The sequence below is a fragment of the Carcharodon carcharias genome, chromosome 2, assembly GCF_017639515.1.
Source record: "Carcharodon carcharias isolate sCarCar2 chromosome 2, sCarCar2.pri, whole genome shotgun sequence".
In the NCBI taxonomy this organism is placed as follows: domain Eukaryota; kingdom Metazoa; phylum Chordata; class Chondrichthyes; order Lamniformes; family Lamnidae; genus Carcharodon; species Carcharodon carcharias.
In genome coordinates, this window is record NC_054468.1 from 174,832,537 (window position 1) to 174,854,517 (window position 21,981).

Genomic DNA, 21,981 nt, shown 5'->3' on the forward strand with positions numbered 1-21,981 from the left:
TCTAGGGTTTAGAGACAGCTCTCATAAAAGGAGTGAAGATTAATGGCAAAACTAGTCCTGAATGAAAATCAGAAGAAAAGTTGACAGATCGGTGTCACACAAGCTAAGAACACACACAGACCACATCTGTTCTTGATCTACACTCAGTCAACTACTCCACTGCTGAGAGGATGACACATACAGTGGTATGTTCAATTAGAACAGCAAATGTAAAGCTTCTTGATAATGGATAAACAAATAAAAAGGCAGGCATAGTAAGTTTAAAACATTTTTACTACTTGACCAACGCAAAGAATGTTAAATCATATATATAACACTAGCTTTTGGAGACATAATGGAATTTTTTAATGCTCTCAAAGCAATTTAATACACAATAATTAAAAATGACTTGAATACCACAGTCGACAGTTAACTTATTTTTATTCCTATTTTCTTATTTATATATTGTGACTGCAAAACTAATTGGTTCATATTTTTAAAATAAACGTTTTCAAGTGAGGACAGAATAGCAGTGTGCTTCCACGGGAGTTTATTTTTAATTTGATGAACGTGATCTCTTAACAGCATCTTTTGAGAAAAAAAATCATCCTCAGTTTACAGTTCTACAAGGTAGTATCCCTTTGTATATTAGTGCAATCTTTTTTCATATCACTTCTTTTGAACAGTAGATATTTGCTTGTTTTAGTAAGAAAGAAAAGCTTTTCCAATAAGCAGCAGTCATGCAGTTAGAGGCACTCAGTTGAATATGAACAATGCTAACACAATTCCAACTGATTGCTTTGGCTGTGAACTGGGGAGCAATGTAAGATCATGCTATTAGTATTTGGTGGTGAAATTACTGAAGTCCAGTTTGGAGATCTCTTTCTCATTTGAAAAATGTGCTTGGTCAATGCGAGAGCTTGGACTTCCCACTTTGCTTAACCAATTCTTCCTGTAGAGAGAAGCAAAGGAGAATTATACCATAACTTTTACATTAGTTCCCCCATCCCTTTATTTACACCTCTCTGTACCATTCTCTAGACATTGCTGCAGTAGGTGACTGTCCCTTGGGCTGTGGAAGTGTCGCAGTGCAATCAGCCATTGGAAGTTAATAATACCAGCTGGGTTTACCTGATCATATCTTCCTCTGCATCTCTCTTGATGGCTTGTTGCACCTTTATTTAAACTGTTGTTAAATTTTACAGTGAAACTGAATAATGAATACATCACACTTTAACAGCAGTGTTGTGATTGGGACTATTGACGTAGCTTTTGTACCTGTGATTTGTGTACTTGACCATCCAAATCTCTGCACCTCCACAGTTCTTAGTCTGTCACAACTAAGAAAATATTACAATTGGTCTTTCTTAAATCAAAAGTGGATTACTTCACACATCCCCACATTGACCTCCATCTGCTAAAATTTTTGCCACTAATTTAATCTATCTATGTGACTTAGGTGGAAATTGGTTTGAATATAACACCCTGATCCTATTTGAACAACTTACTGTGCTTCCAAAATGGGTACTATCAGCAAACCTTAATATACAACTCTCCATTCCTTCACTCAGGTCATCTATATGATGAAAAACTGAGGGCCCAGTACAGATCCCTGGAACAACACTTGTTACATTTTACCATCCAAGAGTAAATAGTCTCCGACCAGTATTCAGTTCTGAATACTGATGAGAGTGATGGTTCATCTGGGGAGTGCAACTAGAGCCAAGTCCATGGCACCACGGGTGGCTCAGCTGTACAGGGGAGTACAAGGAAAACTGGAAGATCAATAGTGATAGGTGATTTGATAGAGGAATAGATAAGCATTTTTGTGGCAGGATGGTGTGTTGCCTCCCTGGTGCCTGGGTCAAGGATGTCACTGAATGGGGAAAGCTGAACAGCTAGTACTCGTAGTACACATTAGTACGAACAACGTAGGCAGAAAGAGAGATATGATCCTGCAGTAAAATTTAGGGAGCTAGGTAGGAAATTAATAAGCAGGACCTCAAAAGTAGTAATCTCTAGATTACTCCCAGTACCTCGAGCAAATGAGTATAAAAATAGGAAGATAAAGCAGATGAATGCGTGGCTGGAAAGATGGTGCAAGAAGGAGGGCTTTAGACTCTTGGGACATTGGGACAGACTCTGAGTCGATGGGACCTGTACAGGCTGGACGGGTTGCACCTAAATAGTTCCTTGCAGAGTAATTTGCCAGTGCTACTGGGGAGGGTTTTAACTAACTTGGTAGGAGCGTGGGAACCAGGAGTAAATATCAGAGAGGAATACCAAGGTGCACAGAATACTGGGAGAGATAAATAGCACTAGAGTAGGGAATAGTAAGTTATTAGGTGGGGTCAGAGTAAGGGAGAAAGTAATAACGCCCAAATTCAGGGTTAATGTGCATGTATGTGAATGCACAGAGTATGGTTAATAAAATTGGTGAGTTATAATCGCAGATTGAATGTGGAAATATGATGATGTAGCTATAACAGAGGCTTGGCTCAAAGAAGAGTAGGACTGATTGTTAAATATTCCTGGATACTCTGTTATTGTGGGTTTATCTTAGGATTTGTTGCTTCCTGCTCCAGAAGAGATCTTGTTGGAGGCAGTGGTCTTTTGTTCAAAAACATTTATTTATATGCCAACTACTTACAAAGGTTAAACAAGACCAAGACACAGCTGGATTTCTCCTTCCACTGCCTTGTTGAGGTGGGTTAGATCAATGCAGATTTGAATGGAGCCATTAGGCTTTGGTACTGGTTCCATGCCAGAGCACCACCTGGTTGGTTTAGTGACTGGTGAAATGACCCTTTGTTGCAGCAACGCCTCAATCTCACTCCTGACTCTTTTCAGAAGTGGGTGTGGGACTTTCCCTGGCGTGAATAGACAAATGGGTTTAGCATCTGTCATGAGTGTGTTGTGATAGTTTTAAGCTTACCTAAGCTTTTGAAAAGTGTGGGAAATTCCCTTCTAAATTCATTATCTTGTGTTTTTGCATTAACTTCAACTTTTATAAGCAGGTTCAGAGCTATCTAGCTTGGCTGCTTAGCAAAGAGCATTCTTGATAACGTACAATGTTTCAGAAATTTCTCTATCTTTGCATCTTAGTGGCATATCGAGCTGACCTTGAACATTTAACTTGATCCCCCATGGACCCTCGTGATGAATAGAGGATGGTTGTAGTGTCACATTATTCAGCCATGAAACTCTGTCAGATAACACAGACACCAGCTACTGTGTCTAGCTTGAATTCGGTCAGATGCCCAAGTGCATCAATGTCCGCATTCCAATACTAGTTTTTATTTTCCTTTATTTCTCCTAGGAAGGTGCTTTCCTGGTTGTCAAGGTCTTGAATTTCTTGAAGGAGATTCCTTCAATGGAAATCTACTATCGTATCAACACAGATTTCCTGGAATGGCAGACCACTTTAAAATGGTTTAACTTGCCACACCCATGGCACTGCGCAATTTGGGCAGGGTATTCTTCCTGCCTGTGGACCTTCTGTCCTCCACAGGCAGGGGCATTGGAAAATGGCAGCGGGCTCCTTTCAGTCATTTCCTTGGTTGCTGCCTTGCTATACTTTTGATTTTACAACTCACAAATTGAACTACTCCATTGGACTGTTCTTGGGAGATTTCACTCGCATCTTTAACAAAAGCCTTATTCTGCCTCCGCTCTTTGGCCATCTGGCCAGTTGTACAGCTTTGCTTAAATTTAAATCTTCCTGAGATTGTAAGAAGTCAGAGTCATTCTCAACTAAAACACCATTGACTATTTTATCTCTGATCAGGTCATCTATTAGTGTTCCATGCTCACAATTTTCAGCTAGGCGGTACAATTCATTGATGAATGAGTCAATCCCTTTATCCTGTTTTTGACGGCGGTCATTAAATTTCATCCTCTCTTTGGTAATATTTTTATGAAGACCGAAGTATGAGTCAAAGGTGCTGATGACATTCTCGTGGGAGGCTGTCTCTTTGTTCACCCCCTGTCTGGCCAGCATGTCATCTGCGAAGCTCCTGACAGTACATAGCAAAGTGCTAACTTGGCCTTTGTTATCTTTACTTGCAAGACCGAAAGTGTTGTGGTACCAGGTAAAACAGCTTTGAAAATTTTGCCATTGTTTAGCTTGTCCGGGACCTTCTATATTTTGAAAGGATTCTGGGCCTCCAATCAAGCGCCGAAGAAATCTCTGAAGAGGAATCTGAAGGCACCCTCCCTGAAGACCCGTCACAGCGCTCACCTACACCGTCCACCAGCGCAGAGACACACACCTCAGTGGGACCTAGCTTTAGAGTAGCCTCGGGATCACAATCTGCTGAGCACATCGCACTTTCTGATCCACAGCAGGCAGAAGCATGGACTTCCCAGGCCCCTGGCACTTGGAGGACTGCTGAAGGCCAGAACGTTGCTGAGTCCGAGTCAGGTGACAAGCGTCTGGACTCGGTCATGTCACAATTGCTGGAGCTGCAAAGGCAAGCTCAGGAACATCAGAAAGGGATGTCCGCTGTACTCCTCAGATTGTAAGGCACGATGGAGGAGTCCCTCTTCAGGCTTAGGTGATAGCGCTGGCATGGCAACACACCGAGGTCAACACTGGCAGGATGGCAGCCACCATGGAGACATTGGTCCAGGGCGTCACTCCTACAATGCTACATGGGCTTAATTCCATTGCTGATACCAAAGTTGGCCTCCAATAGTATGTACGTGAGAGGGGTGCTGGGCAGCTCGATCTCACTCCAGCTACCCCTTCCGCTCACGTAGTCAGTCAGGGGCCCTTGGGGACCCATAGGAAGGAAGTGACTCTGGGAGTGACTGGCCCGTCCAAATCCCATTTTCCTGTGACCTCCGCAGCTCCAGCTTCACAGGCAGAGAAGGAGACCACTGCCACACAGCAGGACCCTGATATCAGGTCGGAACTGTCCAAGTCTCGGCCCTCCAGAGGACGCCCGCCAAAGTTATCACAGACAGGGTGTCACAGTCAGCAGGCTGCCTCCACCTCTGCTGTAGATATCCGGAGAGCACCAAAGACATAGCGGCAGGGTTAGGACAGTTAGGTAAAAATAGTTGCACAGCCTGGGCACGGGTGTTGATCATGTTACACACTGTTCACTATTGTCAATAAACTCCTAAGAATGTCTCCCTGCCTGTGGCTTCTTGTCCTGATGAGCAGTGTTCTTGTTACTCACATGTGAAGCCTTTCTGCACAAGATAAAAGGCAGGTGTCTCATTCCAGGGCCTCTTCCCTGTGCTCTATGCAGCCTTCAGACCATAGTGATGGTCCAGCCTCACACTCCCTGAAAACATTCCTGATACCTGCACCTTGGCAGTGCTGGTCATCGCTGCCAGAATGTAGTGGGCAGGCGCCACAGAGTTCTTTCATTCTCTCTGTGTGCTCGCAGCACCTTTAAGGCATCTGCAGCCATTGATGCTGTGCACCAGCTCCTGAAGGGCTGAGGTGCTGAAAGCAGACACAGCATCAGATGCGTCTAAAGTTTCATGGCTGTGTCTCTGAGGTGGCCTTGATCATGGAGTGCAAGTGAGCTGCCCTCGGTCAGACAGGAGTCAGGCATTCTCAAAGTTTATGTGAAGATCTATGGAGTGTCCTCGCTGCATGAAATCATCACCCTCCACAAACCAGGCAGTTATGAGGGCCTCCTGAGCATGCCTGCCTTGTCTAGCCAGCATCAGAGCTCATCCCCATCATGGTCACCACTGAGGACCCTGACCCTCATCCCCATCAGAGGAGACATGCAGCTCCTCCATCTCCTCCTCAGCCAGTTCCACTCCCTGTTGCAGCACCAGGTTGTAAAAGGGTGCAGCAGACCTCGACGATGCGTGACACCCTCTGCAGACTATATTGCAGGGCTCCACCAGACCGGTCCAGGCACCGGAACCGCATCTTCAGTAACCTGTAGGTCTGCTCCCCCAAGCTGTGAGCTGCTGTGTGAGCCTCATTATAGTGTCACTCTGCTGCAGTCTGAGGCCGCCGCACAGGTGTCATCAGCCACGGTCTCTGCAGTTAGCCCTTGTCCCCAAGGAGCCAACACTGCAGCCTCTGTGGACCCTGGAAGACTGCAGGGATCTGTGATCGATTCAGGATGTAGGCGTCATGGACATTCCCTGTAAACCGTGCGCACACCTGCAGGGTGTGTTTTTGGTGGTCGCATACCAGCTGCACGTCCAGTGAGTGGAAACGCTTGTGGTTGATGAAGTCCACCGAGTGTAGCGATGGAGACCTGAGCGCCACATGAGTGCAGTCAATCACACCCTGCACTTGTGGGAATTCCGAGATCAGGGTGAATCCAATGGCCTTTGCATCCTGCCTGTCCTGGTCCCGGGCGAAAGGCACAAAGTTGTGTGCCATGGAGAAGATGGCATCCATGACCTCATGGATGCATTTGTGAGTAGTAGTAAGTGACAGATGTGAGCCACCAGGTTCCAAGACATCCTCAGTCATCTGCAGGAATGGCAGACGGCATCTATAGACCCTGGGTGTCACTAGGCGCCGACCAGTCATGGCTCACTGTCGCTCCTGGGCAGTGTGTGTGGGAGCCCCTGCTGCTCCTTCTCCATGAGGTTGCTGTCCTGTCTTTGCGTGGCCAGGAGTCTCAGTCACTCTCTCCTCTATCTTCTATGGTCTCTGTCGGCCATCAGGCATACAACTAGGTCACCAGGATCCATGATCCTGACCTGGTCCTCCTTCAGCATGAAAGATAAAGAGACGTGGTTATCATGGCTATACTTAGTACCTTTCCTGGTCCTGTGTGACTGCCCCTTAACGCTTCCTGGAGAGTGCTGGTCACCCCTCAGATGGCCAGAGATGAGTGCGCTGCATGGCTGCCCTGTCAGCCTGCGACATGGGGGACACTGGTGCAAACCAGGGTGCTGAGATTGCAAGGGGCTGTGTGCGCCTCTAGCAGTGACTGCTACATGGCCAGAGCTGGCGAGGAGATTGTACATTGTGTGCAGTCCAGCTGCTCTGCAGTCCAATAAAGCTGTGGCAGGCTTGAAGTCTGTGCTGGGGGGTAAGGTATGGAGCGCTTGGTGATCCTTTGGGGCCTCCACGTTGCTTGCATGGGTGGACAGTTAGGAGCCCAACCCCAATCATATCACTGTGGCTGTGCCTGATCTGTCTCAGTTGCAGAGACATGGTCAGTTTATACACGTACCTAATGCATGGCCACTTCCCTCACTTACCCTGCTCCCCACCTCGAATGCAGCACCAGGACAGCACTTGACCCTCCCTCCCTCCTTAGCAGTCATCTCCGAAGCTGGCCAGCACTTGCCCCCAGACACCGTCCCCCCCGCCCCCCCCCCCACCCAGCAGTCACCTCCAAGGCTAGGCATCAATTTCTGCCGGCAACCACACCCCACCAGTGCCCGAGAGGCCTGAAAACAATAGGTGAGCTGTGGAGAACACTGCTGCTCACTCACCTCTGTTCCTCCATAGTGAAGGCTGCCAAGCGCACGTTGCCCGCGTACTGTTATGAAACATGTCGGCGTGCTTTCCTGCCGTGTGGATGGACGATACGGCAGGGTTCCAAGAGCCTGGCAGGATGGCCTTTTAATTATATGCTGAGCGGATGATCGCGACCTGCCTTCACGCCATTGTGAAGCAGATTGCGCCATATTTTCCACACACGTCACCTATCACGCCCGCTGCCAGCGGGCTCAGAAAATTCCAACCATTATTTTTTCTATTACCATTTTCTTAGTTATCTTAAATCCAGAAAGTTCCTCCCCTGCTTTAAGCAGTGCTAGCATCGCACAAATTTGCTGATGCGTGCAACCACTCAGCACTGCCCTTAGCACTGGGCTTTATGTCACTAACATTTAAATTAGCAGGCAGCCTGAAGTTTGGGTAGAAGTTAATCGTGTGTTGGACTCCCCGTGCCCATTTTCCAGTCTTATCCATTTTTTCCCCCAGGGTATCAATTAAAAGTTATCAATGACTACATGTTTTCCTCATAGTATCTCTTGCATGCATTAAATTGTGAAAGGAGTTGTTTCTGGTAAATAGCCTTATCCTTTTAGTTTTAATCACCTAATGGAACTAGAGAGAATATTTCCAAGTTTTCCCACTACCAATGGGCCTAAGTTTTTATCTGATTTTTCATCGCTCCCAGGAGATTACATGACTCTGGATGGGGTTGGAAGTGTATGAATTATGATGCATAAGACATCGCAATTAAACGAGACAGACTGGGTGAACCAGTAGGGCTGTTCCTGTTTGCCATTTTTCATATGTTTGTAACCGAATATCCTTACGTGCCAGCAATAGTGAACCTAAAACAAGTAGTATTACTGCTCTAAAACCATCCCACATGCTTCACTACGATCCTGGGAAGAAATTGCAGCAGGTTAGCAGTGGATTCCCACGCTGCCACTAATGTGCCAACTAGAGAAGAATTCAGTCTGAAAACTACCACATAAAAGCTACTAACAAAGAAACGAAACCAAATTTACTACAAGGTCAAAATAATGGTAATCTTAGTGCTGCTTGCTGTTATTAATGTGTAAATCATCCAGAATATTGTGGTGAGGTAGAAATACCCTACGAATTGCGACTTGCCACAATTTACTGTACAATTTGCACCATTAGTCTGACCCTCCTACTCCTCCCCACCCCCATAGTTCTCTGTCAGTTTCAGGAAATTGCTGTACTTGCATGTTAATTGCCAATTAATTTTGTCACAGAAATTTAGGACTGCTACTTAATATCTTAAGTACCTTTTTAATGACAGTTCAGAAACAGAACAATTGGAACTGTGGTGTATTCATTCCATAGGTAGTAATTGTTTGAAATTTTTAAAAATTATGTATTTTTTGTTAATTTCTTTTTTATTGCTCTTTCGCTCTGTCTTGATTCAATCTTTATTTCCTTCCCTATTTTTTCTTTCTGTACCTGATTTGATTCTCATTCACTATAGTTCTTTCTTCATCCCTGCCTTTCTTTTTCATTTCTTAAGTCTCGTTGGTTCAGGAGTTAAACTGACCTGCCACTTACTAAGGCCCCAGGTGGTCCTATTGCATTTGCCACACCATTATCTTTTCTCACCTCCAACAACTTGCAGTGCAAAACTTTTTCAAGCAGAAAAGTGACAGCTAAATTCTCTAACTAATGGGGCATGCTAGGAGATGCCCCACTCCAGGAAAACCTGGGTCGTTAGAAATGTTAGCAGTTTACACAACAGAAATCTGTGCCAAACTAATTAAGTGTTGTAGGATGTTCAACTTGAAAAATAGTCACTGTCTGTGTAGCAGAAAAAAATGCCCATCAACTGCTTTCTGTTTATCCATAGATTTCTCATTTCCCAGGAAAACAATAGTCTGTTTGGAATTTGTCGTTGCATTCAAGTGCTTCAAATAACTTTTCCCTTGAGATCTTTGCCTTTTGAAAAAGAAAATTGGAATGTATGTGCAAATAAGGAAGGCATATGTCCCTTGTCTATGCGATGCATAAACAAAGCAGTGTTTAGGTCAGAACATATAATTTATTTTGGGAGTAAACTTCTTAAAGTAGAAATGAATTATTTGAAAGGAACTTAAATGCTTCCTTCTTTGATATCATTTATCACTTTCAGTTCTTTGACTCTTTTCCCTGTTTTTCTTTGTACATTTATTTTTCAGTTGGAAGCTGTAAGGGGTGAATTTCCTTGCAGTTTTCCCCAATTATCCACTATAACTTTGGTGGAAGAGCCATGGAAATCTTAAATTTTCTGGAATTTCAAGGTTCTTTATCCAAAGTTATAGCAGATGGGTGGGAGAATCTCTGTGAAAATTCACCCCATAATCTTAATGATGCTAATGGTAAATCCATTAGATTAGGGAATTTTATGACACATATTCTGCATCTAGCCTAATACTTCCTTTAAATGTACAACAAGGCCTGAAGTAAGGGGATGCTAAGACAATTTTCAAGGGAGATTCTGACACAGACAGAGATGCACATATGATTACCAGTTTATGTTTTAAACATCCAGTTTAGGATTCCAAAGATAGCTCAGTGGAACTGTTGTTGGATCAGAAAGTCCAGAATTTGATCAGAGATTTTGAATTGGGATAGTTGATCTCAACCAGGCCAGCAGATTGGGAACCACAACTGACTTCAATATCCTCATCTAAGGAGGGTAAAAATGATATGGTCGTTGCTTCTAACTATTATCAAGTAACCACATTGGGAAAGATCTCGTGTAGTTGTTGCATGAGGATGGAATCAGGCTTGGGTGTGAATAGCCTGTTAACACTCACTGTCTAGGGTATTTACAAAGAATATTCATTAGGGTGAGGTATTTTTAAAATACTACAATTGGCCTGAGAAGTCATGTATCAGGAAGAGGCAGAATCTTCAGGAGAGAATTTAAAAATGTTCCAGCTGAAGTGTTCATTATGATTGTTAAATTAGACCTCTTTTCGTGTTTCTGTTTATTGTCAAATTTTTAAGTCGTTCATTTTCCAGAATTTCAGCATATGAAACCAGCCACAGTCCACACTCAGATATCATTTATTCACACGGTATGAATAGTCATATACTTTCATCAAGGATTTCTGGATCTTGTTCAAAAGCAGAAACTCTAGCTATTGTATTTTTTACTTTTTTGCCTTCCCAAGAAATTGAATCCAATTGTTACATCCCAATTGTCACTTAGACTGAAATGTCTAACAAAGAATCCAGAACCCAGTTTTCATTCAAATAAAAGCAAAATACTCTGGATGCTGGAAAGCTTAAATAAAAGCAGGAAATGCTGAAAACACTCAGCAGGTCTGGCAGCATCTCTGGGGCAAAATGTTTAGCTTGGCGGGTGGGTGCGCGCCCAGCCCGCTCAAGCATAAAATGACATGCATTGATGTTGGGCGAGTGTCCTGACGCCAACGCGCAGTCACGTGATATTTCAGTCGGCAGGCACACGCCAGAGTCGGCAGCATGCCCACCGACAATTAAAATGCCCGCTAAGGCCAGTAACAAGGTGATTAAAAGACATTTTTCACTACCTGTCCAACATTACTGCTGACGGGCAGGTGAAAAGGCCAAGCGGCCTTCGCACTTTTTAGGAAACCTCATCCACGGGTGGGGTGAGGTTTCTTAAAGCAAATAAAAATAAAATAAAAGTTTTAAATTTAATTATTAACATGCCCTTGCTCATGTGACAGAGTCACATGAGGGGTCATGTTTTATTACATTTTCAATCCTTTTTTTTTTACGACTCTTCATCTCCCTGAGGTAGTTGTGTGCCTCAGGGAGATTCTGAAGCACACACTTGCGCGCATGCACAAAGTTCGCATTCGCCCTCCTCTCCCCACCCGCACAGGCAGCGCTGAGCGCTGCCACTCGCGTTTCACACTAGGTGGGCCTTAATTGGCCTGCCAGCGTGAAATCGCCTTCTAGCCTCGATTGTGGGCGGCTTCCCAACTGCACTCGCCCACCCCCACTGAGCCCGCCCGACAAGAGTTAATTTCTGCCCCTGGAGTGCAAAACAAGTTAGTGGGCTGAATTTTACCATCCCTGTGGAGATGGGCTGGGAGTCAGGAGGGCTCATAAAACAACAGCAGAAGGGAAGGCCAACTTCTTTGCACCACCATGCAATATTCCCAGTAGTGGGACTGGTAGCGGCTTGGTTGCTCGCCAACTGGAAGCGGGAGGCCAATTAATTCAGTTAACTGGCCAATTAACAGCACTTTACCATCAAAGGCCCAGTCAACCATGGTGTAGTGAGGGGGTTGGGGTTGGATGGGGGTGCGGAGGATGAGGGCCCTGTTAACCACGTTGTATGTAGGTGGGGAGGAGTGCACCCTTGATTGAAGAAAAAGGAAGATATCAGAAGTGCTATTGTAGAAGGTTGCATCATTCAAACAGATGTGATGGGGTGGAAAAACTGGGAGAATGGAGTAGAGTCCTTCAGGAAGGGTGCCCTCAACAGTGTCCATTTTCTTTCATACACCTCTACTGTCACCCTTTCCCCTGCATCCCAGAATCACAATAGGGTATCCCCTGTCACCACCTTCCACCCCACCAGCCTCCATATTCAACAGATCATCCTCTACCATTTCTGCCACCTCCAACATGAAACCACCACCAAACATATCTTCCCCTTCTCTTTCAGCATATTGAAGGGACCATTCCGTGACATCCTCGTCCACTCCTCAGTCATCCCCAATACCCCCCTCCCTTTCCTACTATATTTTTCCATTGCTTTCTCCATGGCAATGCCTTGGCTAAACAGAGCTGACTTGCCAGCCAATCAGCACCTCTTTTCTCCTATGGTATAAATTGTTGTGACCGTTTGAAATTTGGCATTTTTGCGCTTGTCCTGATGAATGCAAGACAAAAAAAGTGTTGGCAAAATGACTCTCTCAGCAATATTCAAGTTCTGTATTACCAAGCAACTGTTTGTATACTGTATTTGCTGCTCATAAAAGTGTCTCCTCTAGATTGAGAGGACAAAACACAGACTGGATGACTGCTTTGTGGATCACCTCTGTTCAGTCTACAAGCATGATCTTGAATTTCTTGTTCTCTATCATTTTAATTCTCCACGTTTCTCCCACTCTGGCTTTTCTGTCCTTGGTCTGCTGCAGTGTTCCAATAAAGCTTGATAACAGCACCTCATCTTTCGACTGGGTACTTTACAACTTTCTGGATGCAACACTGAATTCAACAACTTTAGATCCTAACCCCTGCCCCCATTTAGTTTCATGTTTTATGCTGGTTTGATTTTTTCTCGTGTTTCTTCCTTAATTTCTTTACTGTGTGTTTGGATGGCAGCTATCCTGCCATTTACACCTCCTCTAGACATATCTTCTGTTTCGTTACTTGTCCCTTTGGCTTTGTACCATGAAATCTTTTGTTGTTTTATCTGTCATGCCCTCCAACCTATTACAGGCCATTCCTCTTGTTCTTGTTCCCACCCTCCCTCCTTTCACTTGCTCAAAACCTATTACATTTCTAACCTTTCTCAGTTCTGATGGAAGGTCGCAGACCTGGAACTTTAGCTGTGTTTTTCTCTCTCCATAGATGCTGCCAGACCAGCTGAATGTTTCCAGCATTTTCTATTATCCCCAGTTTTATCTCTATGAAGGGAATTGTGTGGCTAGAGGCCAAGTCAAATAGCAAACTATAATGCAGCATAATGTCAGGAGATTTTAATTCAGTCCACCACCTGAAACCAGTGGGAAGCACGAGTTAGATGGCGGACTGGAGTGAGGTATTGGGCGGCAGATACCACAGCTGTGGACCTGAAGGAACAATCCCCAGTACTTGGGTAAGTGTTTGGAAGGGATGTCGGGAAGGCACTGCAGTTGAGGAAGAAAGCCTGAGGTTGCAAGGTCCAAGGCTTTCTTGACTGGCCAGGTGAAAATTCCTGTTCCTCCTGGCCCATAAGAAAACTAATAAAATAAAATTAGGCTACCTTTCTGGATCACTACTCTCCCCTGTGCAGGCCTCAGGATAAAATGTAGTTGGGCCCCGAGAACTTGACTGGAGCCTGATCTGCAATATTTCAAGAAGGATCCTACAGTCTTATGGCAGCCGGCGATCTCATCTGTTCAGAAGAGCAGGATAAAATTACAACCAAGGAAGGCAACAGGATTGGAGCAGGTAAATCATTGGAGTTATTTTAACAGCCTGTCCCATTTCGGTCAGATGGGCAAGGATAAAATAGGCCCTCAGGGTTGATAGCTGGGACCTCCGATCTGTATTGATAGCTGCATATTATATTGTGCATTTATTCACACCTATTGGGGTATTTTCTCACATGAGCTTATTTCCTCTAATCTCCATTTGACTGCGCTGTCAGAAAAATGCATTCTGGGTAGATGAGAAATAAGTGACCTTGCTCCTGGAGGAATATACATTCTCTCATCAGCAGGAAAGAACAGTTTAATTATTTATCAATTGCCAGGTCCTTCATCCATAAATCTGCCTCAGTAGTGCTTAGATAATGATTACTGCTGCACAACAATTACTGTAATACAGGCTTACATTTATATCAACATCTGAAATCTCTGAACATAATTTGTAATAATCTCAACTGCTTCAAAGATCCTTCTGCTATTATTTGGTGACTGAAACTGCTTTCACATAGGTTTAAAATCAGGTTTAAAAAATTTTGCTTGTTCCTTTTACTTGTTGCAAAAGTAAGAAACATTTTCTGTTACAGGATACCTACATAAGGAAAACATTTATCAATATAATCCCTTATGGTTGCTGCTGATTGTTTTCACCTTTTTGTAATCCTAGAAAATAGGCTGGAAAATCAAGAATAGATTTAAAATGTATTGTACGCATAATATTCATAATCCTAGTTTCTTGATGCCACATGTATAAAAATTACTGCAACTACTGGAGGCATCTGGAAGATGTTAGATCTGGCAGTGATTTTTGGGAGAAAAAGAAGAGCATGGGAGAAAGAAGACTCTTGAGGATTGTAAGCCTTCATTCACCCTGTCCCCACCCTCAGATGTTTTGCACGTTTCTTAAAAGGTGGTTTCTCAGATCTTAGTTGCACATGCAGTTTTTGAGAGATATTCACTACATGCATTAAACAATTAAGAAAATTACCCTGCCCTCCCAGTTTGGTGCAGGAAAAGCTATTTGTGGCAACCTGCCTTCACTTCTAAAAGGCCAGATTGCTGTATTCCTGCCTATAGAACAGGAACTGGAATTGAGTGCTTTAAAGCTTATATTGTGCATAACTGTAATTTTAGTGAGAGAGTGCAATATGCACTTTAAAGAAAATGAAGTTGGTTTAAGGAGACTGGCTCAGAATGTAGCAATTTTACTTTTCTTGAGACAGAGTAGGTTAAGCAGCAGAGAGGAGGGAGAAAGAATCAGCCCTTTGAACAGGAATGGGGAGATCGCACTCGCTTTTTGAATGGATCACAAGTACAGAAAAAGGCAACAAGGAACAAGAGCAGAGAGAGGAAGCAAAGGTGAGAAGCTCAATCTTCACAGGCCTCAGGCCAGTGGCACTATAGAAACAATACCACTGAAGCTCACACTCACAGTTGGGCAGCTGGTAGAATCAGACATGAACTAAGTCCTGTGAAAAGAATTAGTCAATCCAAGCTAAGTATAAAAGCTAGGGTTAAAAATAGGAAGCTTAAGTATGACAGAAATGCCTTACAGATAGGTGTGATGAAAGTCATGTGATGGAAAAAAACAAAACATAGAAGTGTTATATTTACAGGAAGTGTGAATGCACCAATGCATAAGACTTAAAATATTTAGGAAAGTTTTACAAGAGGAAATTCAGCGATCCTGTGATCCCAGTATCAAACCTTGCTGAATGGAAAGAGAGTTTAGTGTTAATTTGTCCATATCTGATCATCATTGCCTTTGAGTGAGGTTCCCACCTAGAAACTCAAGAATGTTGCAATTGCCCCTTGTTATTGTGATTTTTAAAAAAAGCTCCTTAATTATTATTTTGCCTAAAAATGTATGTCTGTGTAGTGAAAACAGCAGAACTACATTATTAAGCATAACAGGCGTGAAGGATGTATGTCAAACCTGTGCAGTTTACATAACATTTACAAAACAGAAACAGACCATTCAGTCCAACAGGACCATGCCAATGTCTATGCTACACATCTCAGAATGGAATCAAGGGACGACAATAATTTGTACAGCACCTCCATTTTGAGCAATTAATTTACCCTTACTGTTACAAGAATTGCATATTTAAAATATCATCTCCACTTCATAATTTCACATCAGTAATGTGGTAGAAATACTATGGATAAAATGTAGCAAGCATCAGTTACAACCACGCTCCTTCAGAGAAGCAAGCAATATTTAATGGTTTACTTCTTTAATTCTACTAATTGGTAGTTAATTACAAAACAAGTAACTTCACTGAATAACATGAGTTCTAAAGTCGAGTGTCTTAGGACGACAGGTACATGAATTATATAAAAATTTAGTTCAATTGGAAACTTCCTCTTTTTCCCAAATATACAAGTTTCTTCCTTGTGGTACTGGAAACATTTTAAGCAAAAAACAATTGTATGGAGGATGAATGATCAGGATAAAGCCTTCCAGTTATGTTCTTACTGTATCCCTAAAGAATACCTCAGCACATTACTTCATACTAAATTCAAAAAATTCCAACTCTTGCTGGTTGACTTTTTGACTGCTGCTGATTATGATTGAACATGAATGTTGATGGTCTGATGTTCAGCTTCAGTGCCCCAGTATGTCTTCTGTCCCAAGAGGTGCAATGAAATTTCCCTCATCCAGAACTGTCTTCTTATACAGCAGCATAGAGGGGAATGGGTCTTGGTTTTTTTTTATATATTCGTTCACGGGATGTGGGCATCACTGGCTAGACCAGCATTTGTTGTCCACCCCTAATTGCCCTTTAGAAGGTGGTGGTGAGCTATCTTCTTGAACCGCTGCAGTCTATGTGGTCTAGCTACACCCACAGTACTGTTAGGAAAAGAGTTCCTGGATTTTGACCTAGTGACAGTGAAGGAGTGGTGATATAGTTCCAAGTCAGAGTGGTGTGTGCCTTGGAGGGAAATTGCAGGTGGTGGTGTTCCCATGCTGCTGCCCTTATTCTTCTTGTTAGTAGAGGTCACGGTTTGGAAGGTGCTGTTGTGTAAGTATATTGAGGCTTCTGTAATGTGCTGGTATTACTTGATACAAAGTTAGATCTATGATCTGAGGGAGGTGGGGTTAGATATGTTTATCGCTTCTTCTGTATGCTTTTTATCATATGGCAGTAAGGCAGGAGAATTTTTGGGTATTGGGAGAATTATTGAATTCCCTGGGGTATTGAAAGGGTCTGGAATATTCTTGAAGAATTTTGAGTCTAGTGAGATAGGTCATCCGTTTCTTAAAGCCTCGGTTGCAGGGTGCAAGCCTATTGTTCTCTAAAGCTTTATATTTCTGTAGGAGTTCTAGAGCACTTCAGCAAGGTCTGGTGTAACTGTCCCTGGCAACATAGTTCAGATTGGGTCATGACCAACACTAGCTCCATTATTTGAAAGTTAACAACAAAGAATCTGGAGAGATGCAGGTCTGTGGCCATGGGCAGTGTTCTCTACATTTTCTATAATCAGGAGTGCTCTATCATTTAGACCCAAGTAGAACCAGACAGTCTCCTGGATAAAAGTAACTAGTCCGTGTCCAGACTATCAGGGCTATCCAAGTTACAGATATTATTGCATCATCCCTGGTCGTTGAGGTCATTTTTTTGTTTATTCCATGGTCCCTTTCCAGTAGGAATGTCTTTGTAGTTTAAGCTGGTGTGACTATCTGATCACATTCCTGGAGTTTTATTCAGTGTTCTACCCCAAAATTTACAAGCTGATTTGATCCTGCTCCAAGGTATGCTGCCTTAGATGGCTGAGTGTCTATTCTTTCAGTGGTCAGGAAGTTAGAGCCCATGCCACAGTCACTTCTGACATGAGCATCCAAAATTAAAAACAACGATCAGCCATTCTGTCAAAGAGTTTGGTGGTTTGCTCCAAGATTCTAGATCTATAAGGGAGGGAGGCACAATTAGGCACTCAGTTCGTACAACCTGAACTGTTGCAATGACAGGTCTACAGCTCATTTTGTTGCCAGTCACAAAGCTGCCAGCATTTTGACAGCTGAGAACGTTTCAGGGCTAGCACTTGTCATTCCATAATTGGCTGCAGTAGCAGCTCAGAAACAGAGGGATCAGCAGATCCTGCTAACCAATCCATTGTCAACAAGTGTGAAGTGACGATTTCATAGTCAATTGTTACCTAACTGCAAATCATTTGGTGGAGGCTGGGTGGTAATTTTTCAGTGGAGCCCTTTGGATTGAAGAATTGAGAGAGGGTTTGAGCTAGGGAAGTGGGGGATGGCCAGAGTTTGGGAAGATATTTCTTGCCTTTTGAGATGGAAGGAATGCTGGGGAAGGGAGGGTTCTGTGTTTTTGTGTATGATTCATTGGGTTACGTGGGCCAATTTTGGGTAGAAATCAACATCCAGCTCAGAATTCTCAATCTAGACAGCTTAATGGGCCATGATGTCATAGATCCTTCCTCACATTTTAAAGAACTTTTGCCTTTGAAAAATCTCATAAAAGATGCTCAGTAAAGCATTGATTTAACATAAAAATACCAGCAGAGATATTTCACTTTGGATCTGAATACAATGTTGAGAGGCCAAAGCTGAACATTGAAGTATAGTATGTGAATTCATGAAGCATGCAATTCTCAACCAGATAAACTATTATCTTGTACAATTTGACACTATAACATGTTTCATGGTTTGTTTGGCAAATTTTCACTCTTGTGGTATATGACAAAAAATAAACTGCAAACTAGTTTCCCATTCAGCTAAGTAAAATTGCTCACCACACATTATACAACGGTTAAATATTTGTGTGTTATAATGGCTATTGTCTCTGCCACTTTTTATAAAACAAGATTCAATATAGCTGTCTTTGATAAATCTCAAAATACATGGGTAGAATCTTACCTACGTCAGGCAGGCTGGGCGGGGGCAGGCACGGAGCCGGTTGGCTGCACACCCCATTTTACACGGGCAGGCCAATTAAGGCCCACCCAGCGTAATACGTGTTCCACATTGCTCAGTGCTACCCGTGTGGGCAGGGGGAGGAGGGAGAGTCGGGGCCTGCGTTCTTACGCACACGCGCACGAAGGAGCGCAGCAATCTCCCTGAAGCGAGATTGAATAGAGAATAAAAAATTTAAAATTCAAGTAAAAAATTATTTAAACATGTCCCCTCATATGACAGTGTCACATGAGCTGGAACATGTTTGTCAAGTTTACCAAATTTATTTATGTTATAAAACCTTCAGGAAACCTCATCCCGCCCATGGATGAGGTTTCCTGGAAAACATGAAGGCCACTTGGGCTTTTCACCTGCCCGCCAACCTTAAGGTTGGATGGGCAGCGTTGTTAATGAGGCAAATTACTTTCTTAATGGCGTTTGACAGTTCAGTGGATGCATAGCTGCCTCTGGTGTGCACCCACCGAACACAATATCGAAATGACTTGCGGTGAAGTTGGGACGCATGACCGATGTCATCTCACATCACTTAACGTGTGGGCATGTCGGGCCCGCCTCCGCAAGCCAACGGCAATATTCTGGCCCAAGAGTCTTGCACAAATTGCAAAACTCTCATAAAGGCCTGGATTTTCACTGAGGCAGGATGACTTGGGAGCCTTTTAAAAATGGAGGGCTGGTCTCGTTTCCAGGATTCCCAACCCCATTCTAGGGCTGTCTGACTTTCGGGAGTGCCTTTAAAGCAGTGGTGGCAACCTGCAACCCACATGTGGCCCATCAGGTTTCAGAGTGCAGCCCGTCAGACATTTTGTTGACTGTTGCCCATGCACGGGGTTGCCAGATTCCGTCGGTTTCCATCCGCATAGTTGTTTTCCTACCGGTATTACTAAAGTGATACGCATATAAAGCAAGGGCATGTGAAGAGAGTACATGCTGATTGCACACAACATTGACTGTGAGAGCCATGCGCTCCCTCTGCATCCAATCAAAGCACTGCATGCAAGCAGACCTTTTCTGCTATGGGACACATCAAATGCAAGAAGCGCAACTAACAGATAGAAACCTCAGTGCTGAATTGTGAAGCTTCTGCACATCCCTGACTCATAATCTAAGAAAGCTTATGGAGATCCAACCAGAAGTTGCACTGAGTACAATGTAAGGTAAGCATTAATATTTCTTTTGTTTTTTACCATTTGAAGTTGATGACAGTTCTATTCATATATGAATGATTAAGCATTTTCTATAATGCGTTATGAAATATTCGTCGTATTTTAAATGTATTTAATCTTATTCATGGGGTAATGGTTAGTGCACATGCCTGATTTCAATCTCACAGCCTACTGAGATGAAGGAAGGCCACTCACTAGCCTAGGTTGCCCATCACTGCTTTAATGGATGCAGACTGGCTCCAAAAGTATGGTAGAGGCAGGTTCAATTGATGCATTCAAATGGGAATTAGACTGTTATTTGAAGAGGAAGAATGTACAGGGTTATGGGAAAAGGCAGGAGAATGGCACTAAGTGAATTGCTCTTTTGGAGAGCAGGTGCAGATACGATGGGCTGAATGGCTTCCTTCTGTGCTGTAACAATTCTGTGATTCTGTCATAAAAGCCCCCATCTGGCACTCCCGACTTGGCTGGCTCCATTGCAGAGCTAGGTATCTCCTACTCCTCCGTAATTTTCATGGAGTCCGGCCAGGTTTTTAAAGTGCTGTTGGCCCCTCTCAGTGGATTGTGACCCTAGTCTGCATGAGGAGATCTTCTATAAGCTAAGTTCAGAAGATTCCCCTCATGCCCCCTAGGCCAAATTATACCTCCCCATCCACCCACACAGCCGCTCATGCCCCCTATTCCAAGCTCTCCCTTCCATCCACCCTCATGCCCCCATTCCAAGCTCTGCCCTTTCACCCATCCCCTATGGCCCTAAGCCAAGACAAGGCACTTCCATGCCCATTGACCCACTGTATAATTTCTAGAACCAATGAACTCTATGTTGTATAGTGGTATGTATAAAAAGTATCTTTGGAAAAATCAATTCATTGATAACTTTCTCCTCTGTTTGAAAAAAAAGTCTGCACTGCAAGCTAATAAAAGTGTCAATCACCCAGGCCCCTTAAAGTCTCCGAAGGCACGAACCACAAACCCTTAACTTATGTAAACAAACATTGTGAAATAGACAGCAAAGCCAGAGCTGTCAAGCAAACAATGCTTTCTCTGGGGAGCAGGTGTTCTAGTATTCAAATAGCTGCCTGGGCTCTCAGCCAAGCATACATAAGGAGGCTTCCTCCTCCTTAGATGGTCTCCAAATACTTGGTGGCAAGAGCTGAGCCCTCATGCTAACTAGGTTATGGTGTACACAGCATATAATAATGAACTTGGCCATACACTCTAACGAGTACTGGGGGCAGTCCCTGAGTGGTATAGACAATAGAACCGTTGCTTCAGGGTGCAGATGGTTTGCTCCACGATATTTCTTGTTGCTGCTTGGCTCTCATTATCGGTGGTCTGGCCTTGGGTTGTTGGGTCGCAGAGGGGACTCATTAGCCAGGTGTAGTCCCATGTTCACTGCTGGATTTTTAGATTAATTGGAAGTACAAGGAACTGTGAAAAGATTCCTGAAAGCCTAAAAGGTATCAAAGGTCATCATTTATCTTCCTCAAAGAAAGCAGGCAGGATGATTCCTTTCTAAATCCATGCCAGCTGTTTCTTATTTAATTGTTGCTATGCAGATAGTCCTCCAGTTAAGAATAGCTTCCATTATTTTAATTGTTATTGATTTTAGGTAGCAGGGCTTTTAGTTTTATGGTTCCAATTTACCTGATATTTTGTGGTCTCATTCTAGTCCTATAGAACTTTGCCAATGATTCTTTCATGTCATTAGTCAGTTTCCCACACATTTTCTCCCTCGTCTTCTCCAGTGTCCTAAGATACATGTCACCTGGCTCTTGAGATTTGTTGTGTTACGTCTTCCGAACTGATCAAATACTACACTGACCAAACTTAGATTATAAATGAATACTGCCACAAAATATTAATCAAATATTTCATTTTTTTCAAATTTCAAAGCCACTTTTATCATTTAGAGTTCTGACTTTTTCTCTGGCAGCAATGATACTGGAAAAACATTTAATATTCTGTTCAATATCTTACCCAAAGTATTTTCTGGAGTTAAAAAACAAGAATAAAACTTAAGCCTGCAATCTGTAACAAAAACAGAAAATGCTGGAAACATCAGCAGGGCCAATTAGCATCAGTGGAAAGAACAGTTGACAATGTTTTGGGTGTGGACCCTTCAACCAAGCAAAGGGTCAACACCCAAAATGTTAATTCATTTTTCTCTCCAAAAATGCTGTTTGAATTGTTGAATGTTTCCAGCATTTTCTGTTTATGTTCTTTTCTAAAGCCCTCATTTTCATGTTTTGGCAAATCTCTTCAATGCAACCAGAATTTTTTCTTCCTTTTTTTTCCCTTAAAAACATTTGAAATACTAGTTTTTGTTCT

General features: G+C 43.2%; 1 protein-coding gene across 3 annotated transcripts in view; it reads right to left on the bottom strand.

Moving 5' to 3' along the window:
• Window positions 1-255: 255 nt before the first annotated feature.
• The window catches only part of LOC121269939 (acylphosphatase-2-like), a 143,512-nt gene continuing 121,786 nt past the window's right edge, over window positions 256-21,981 (bottom strand). For all 3 annotated transcript variants that reach the window (XM_041175117.1, XM_041175108.1, XM_041175100.1), the window contains one exon: window positions 256-931. In XM_041175117.1, the coding sequence (XP_041031051.1) occupies window positions 817-931 (115 nt within the window). In that variant the 3' untranslated portion in view covers window positions 256-816. The remainder of the gene's footprint in view (window positions 932-21,981) is intronic.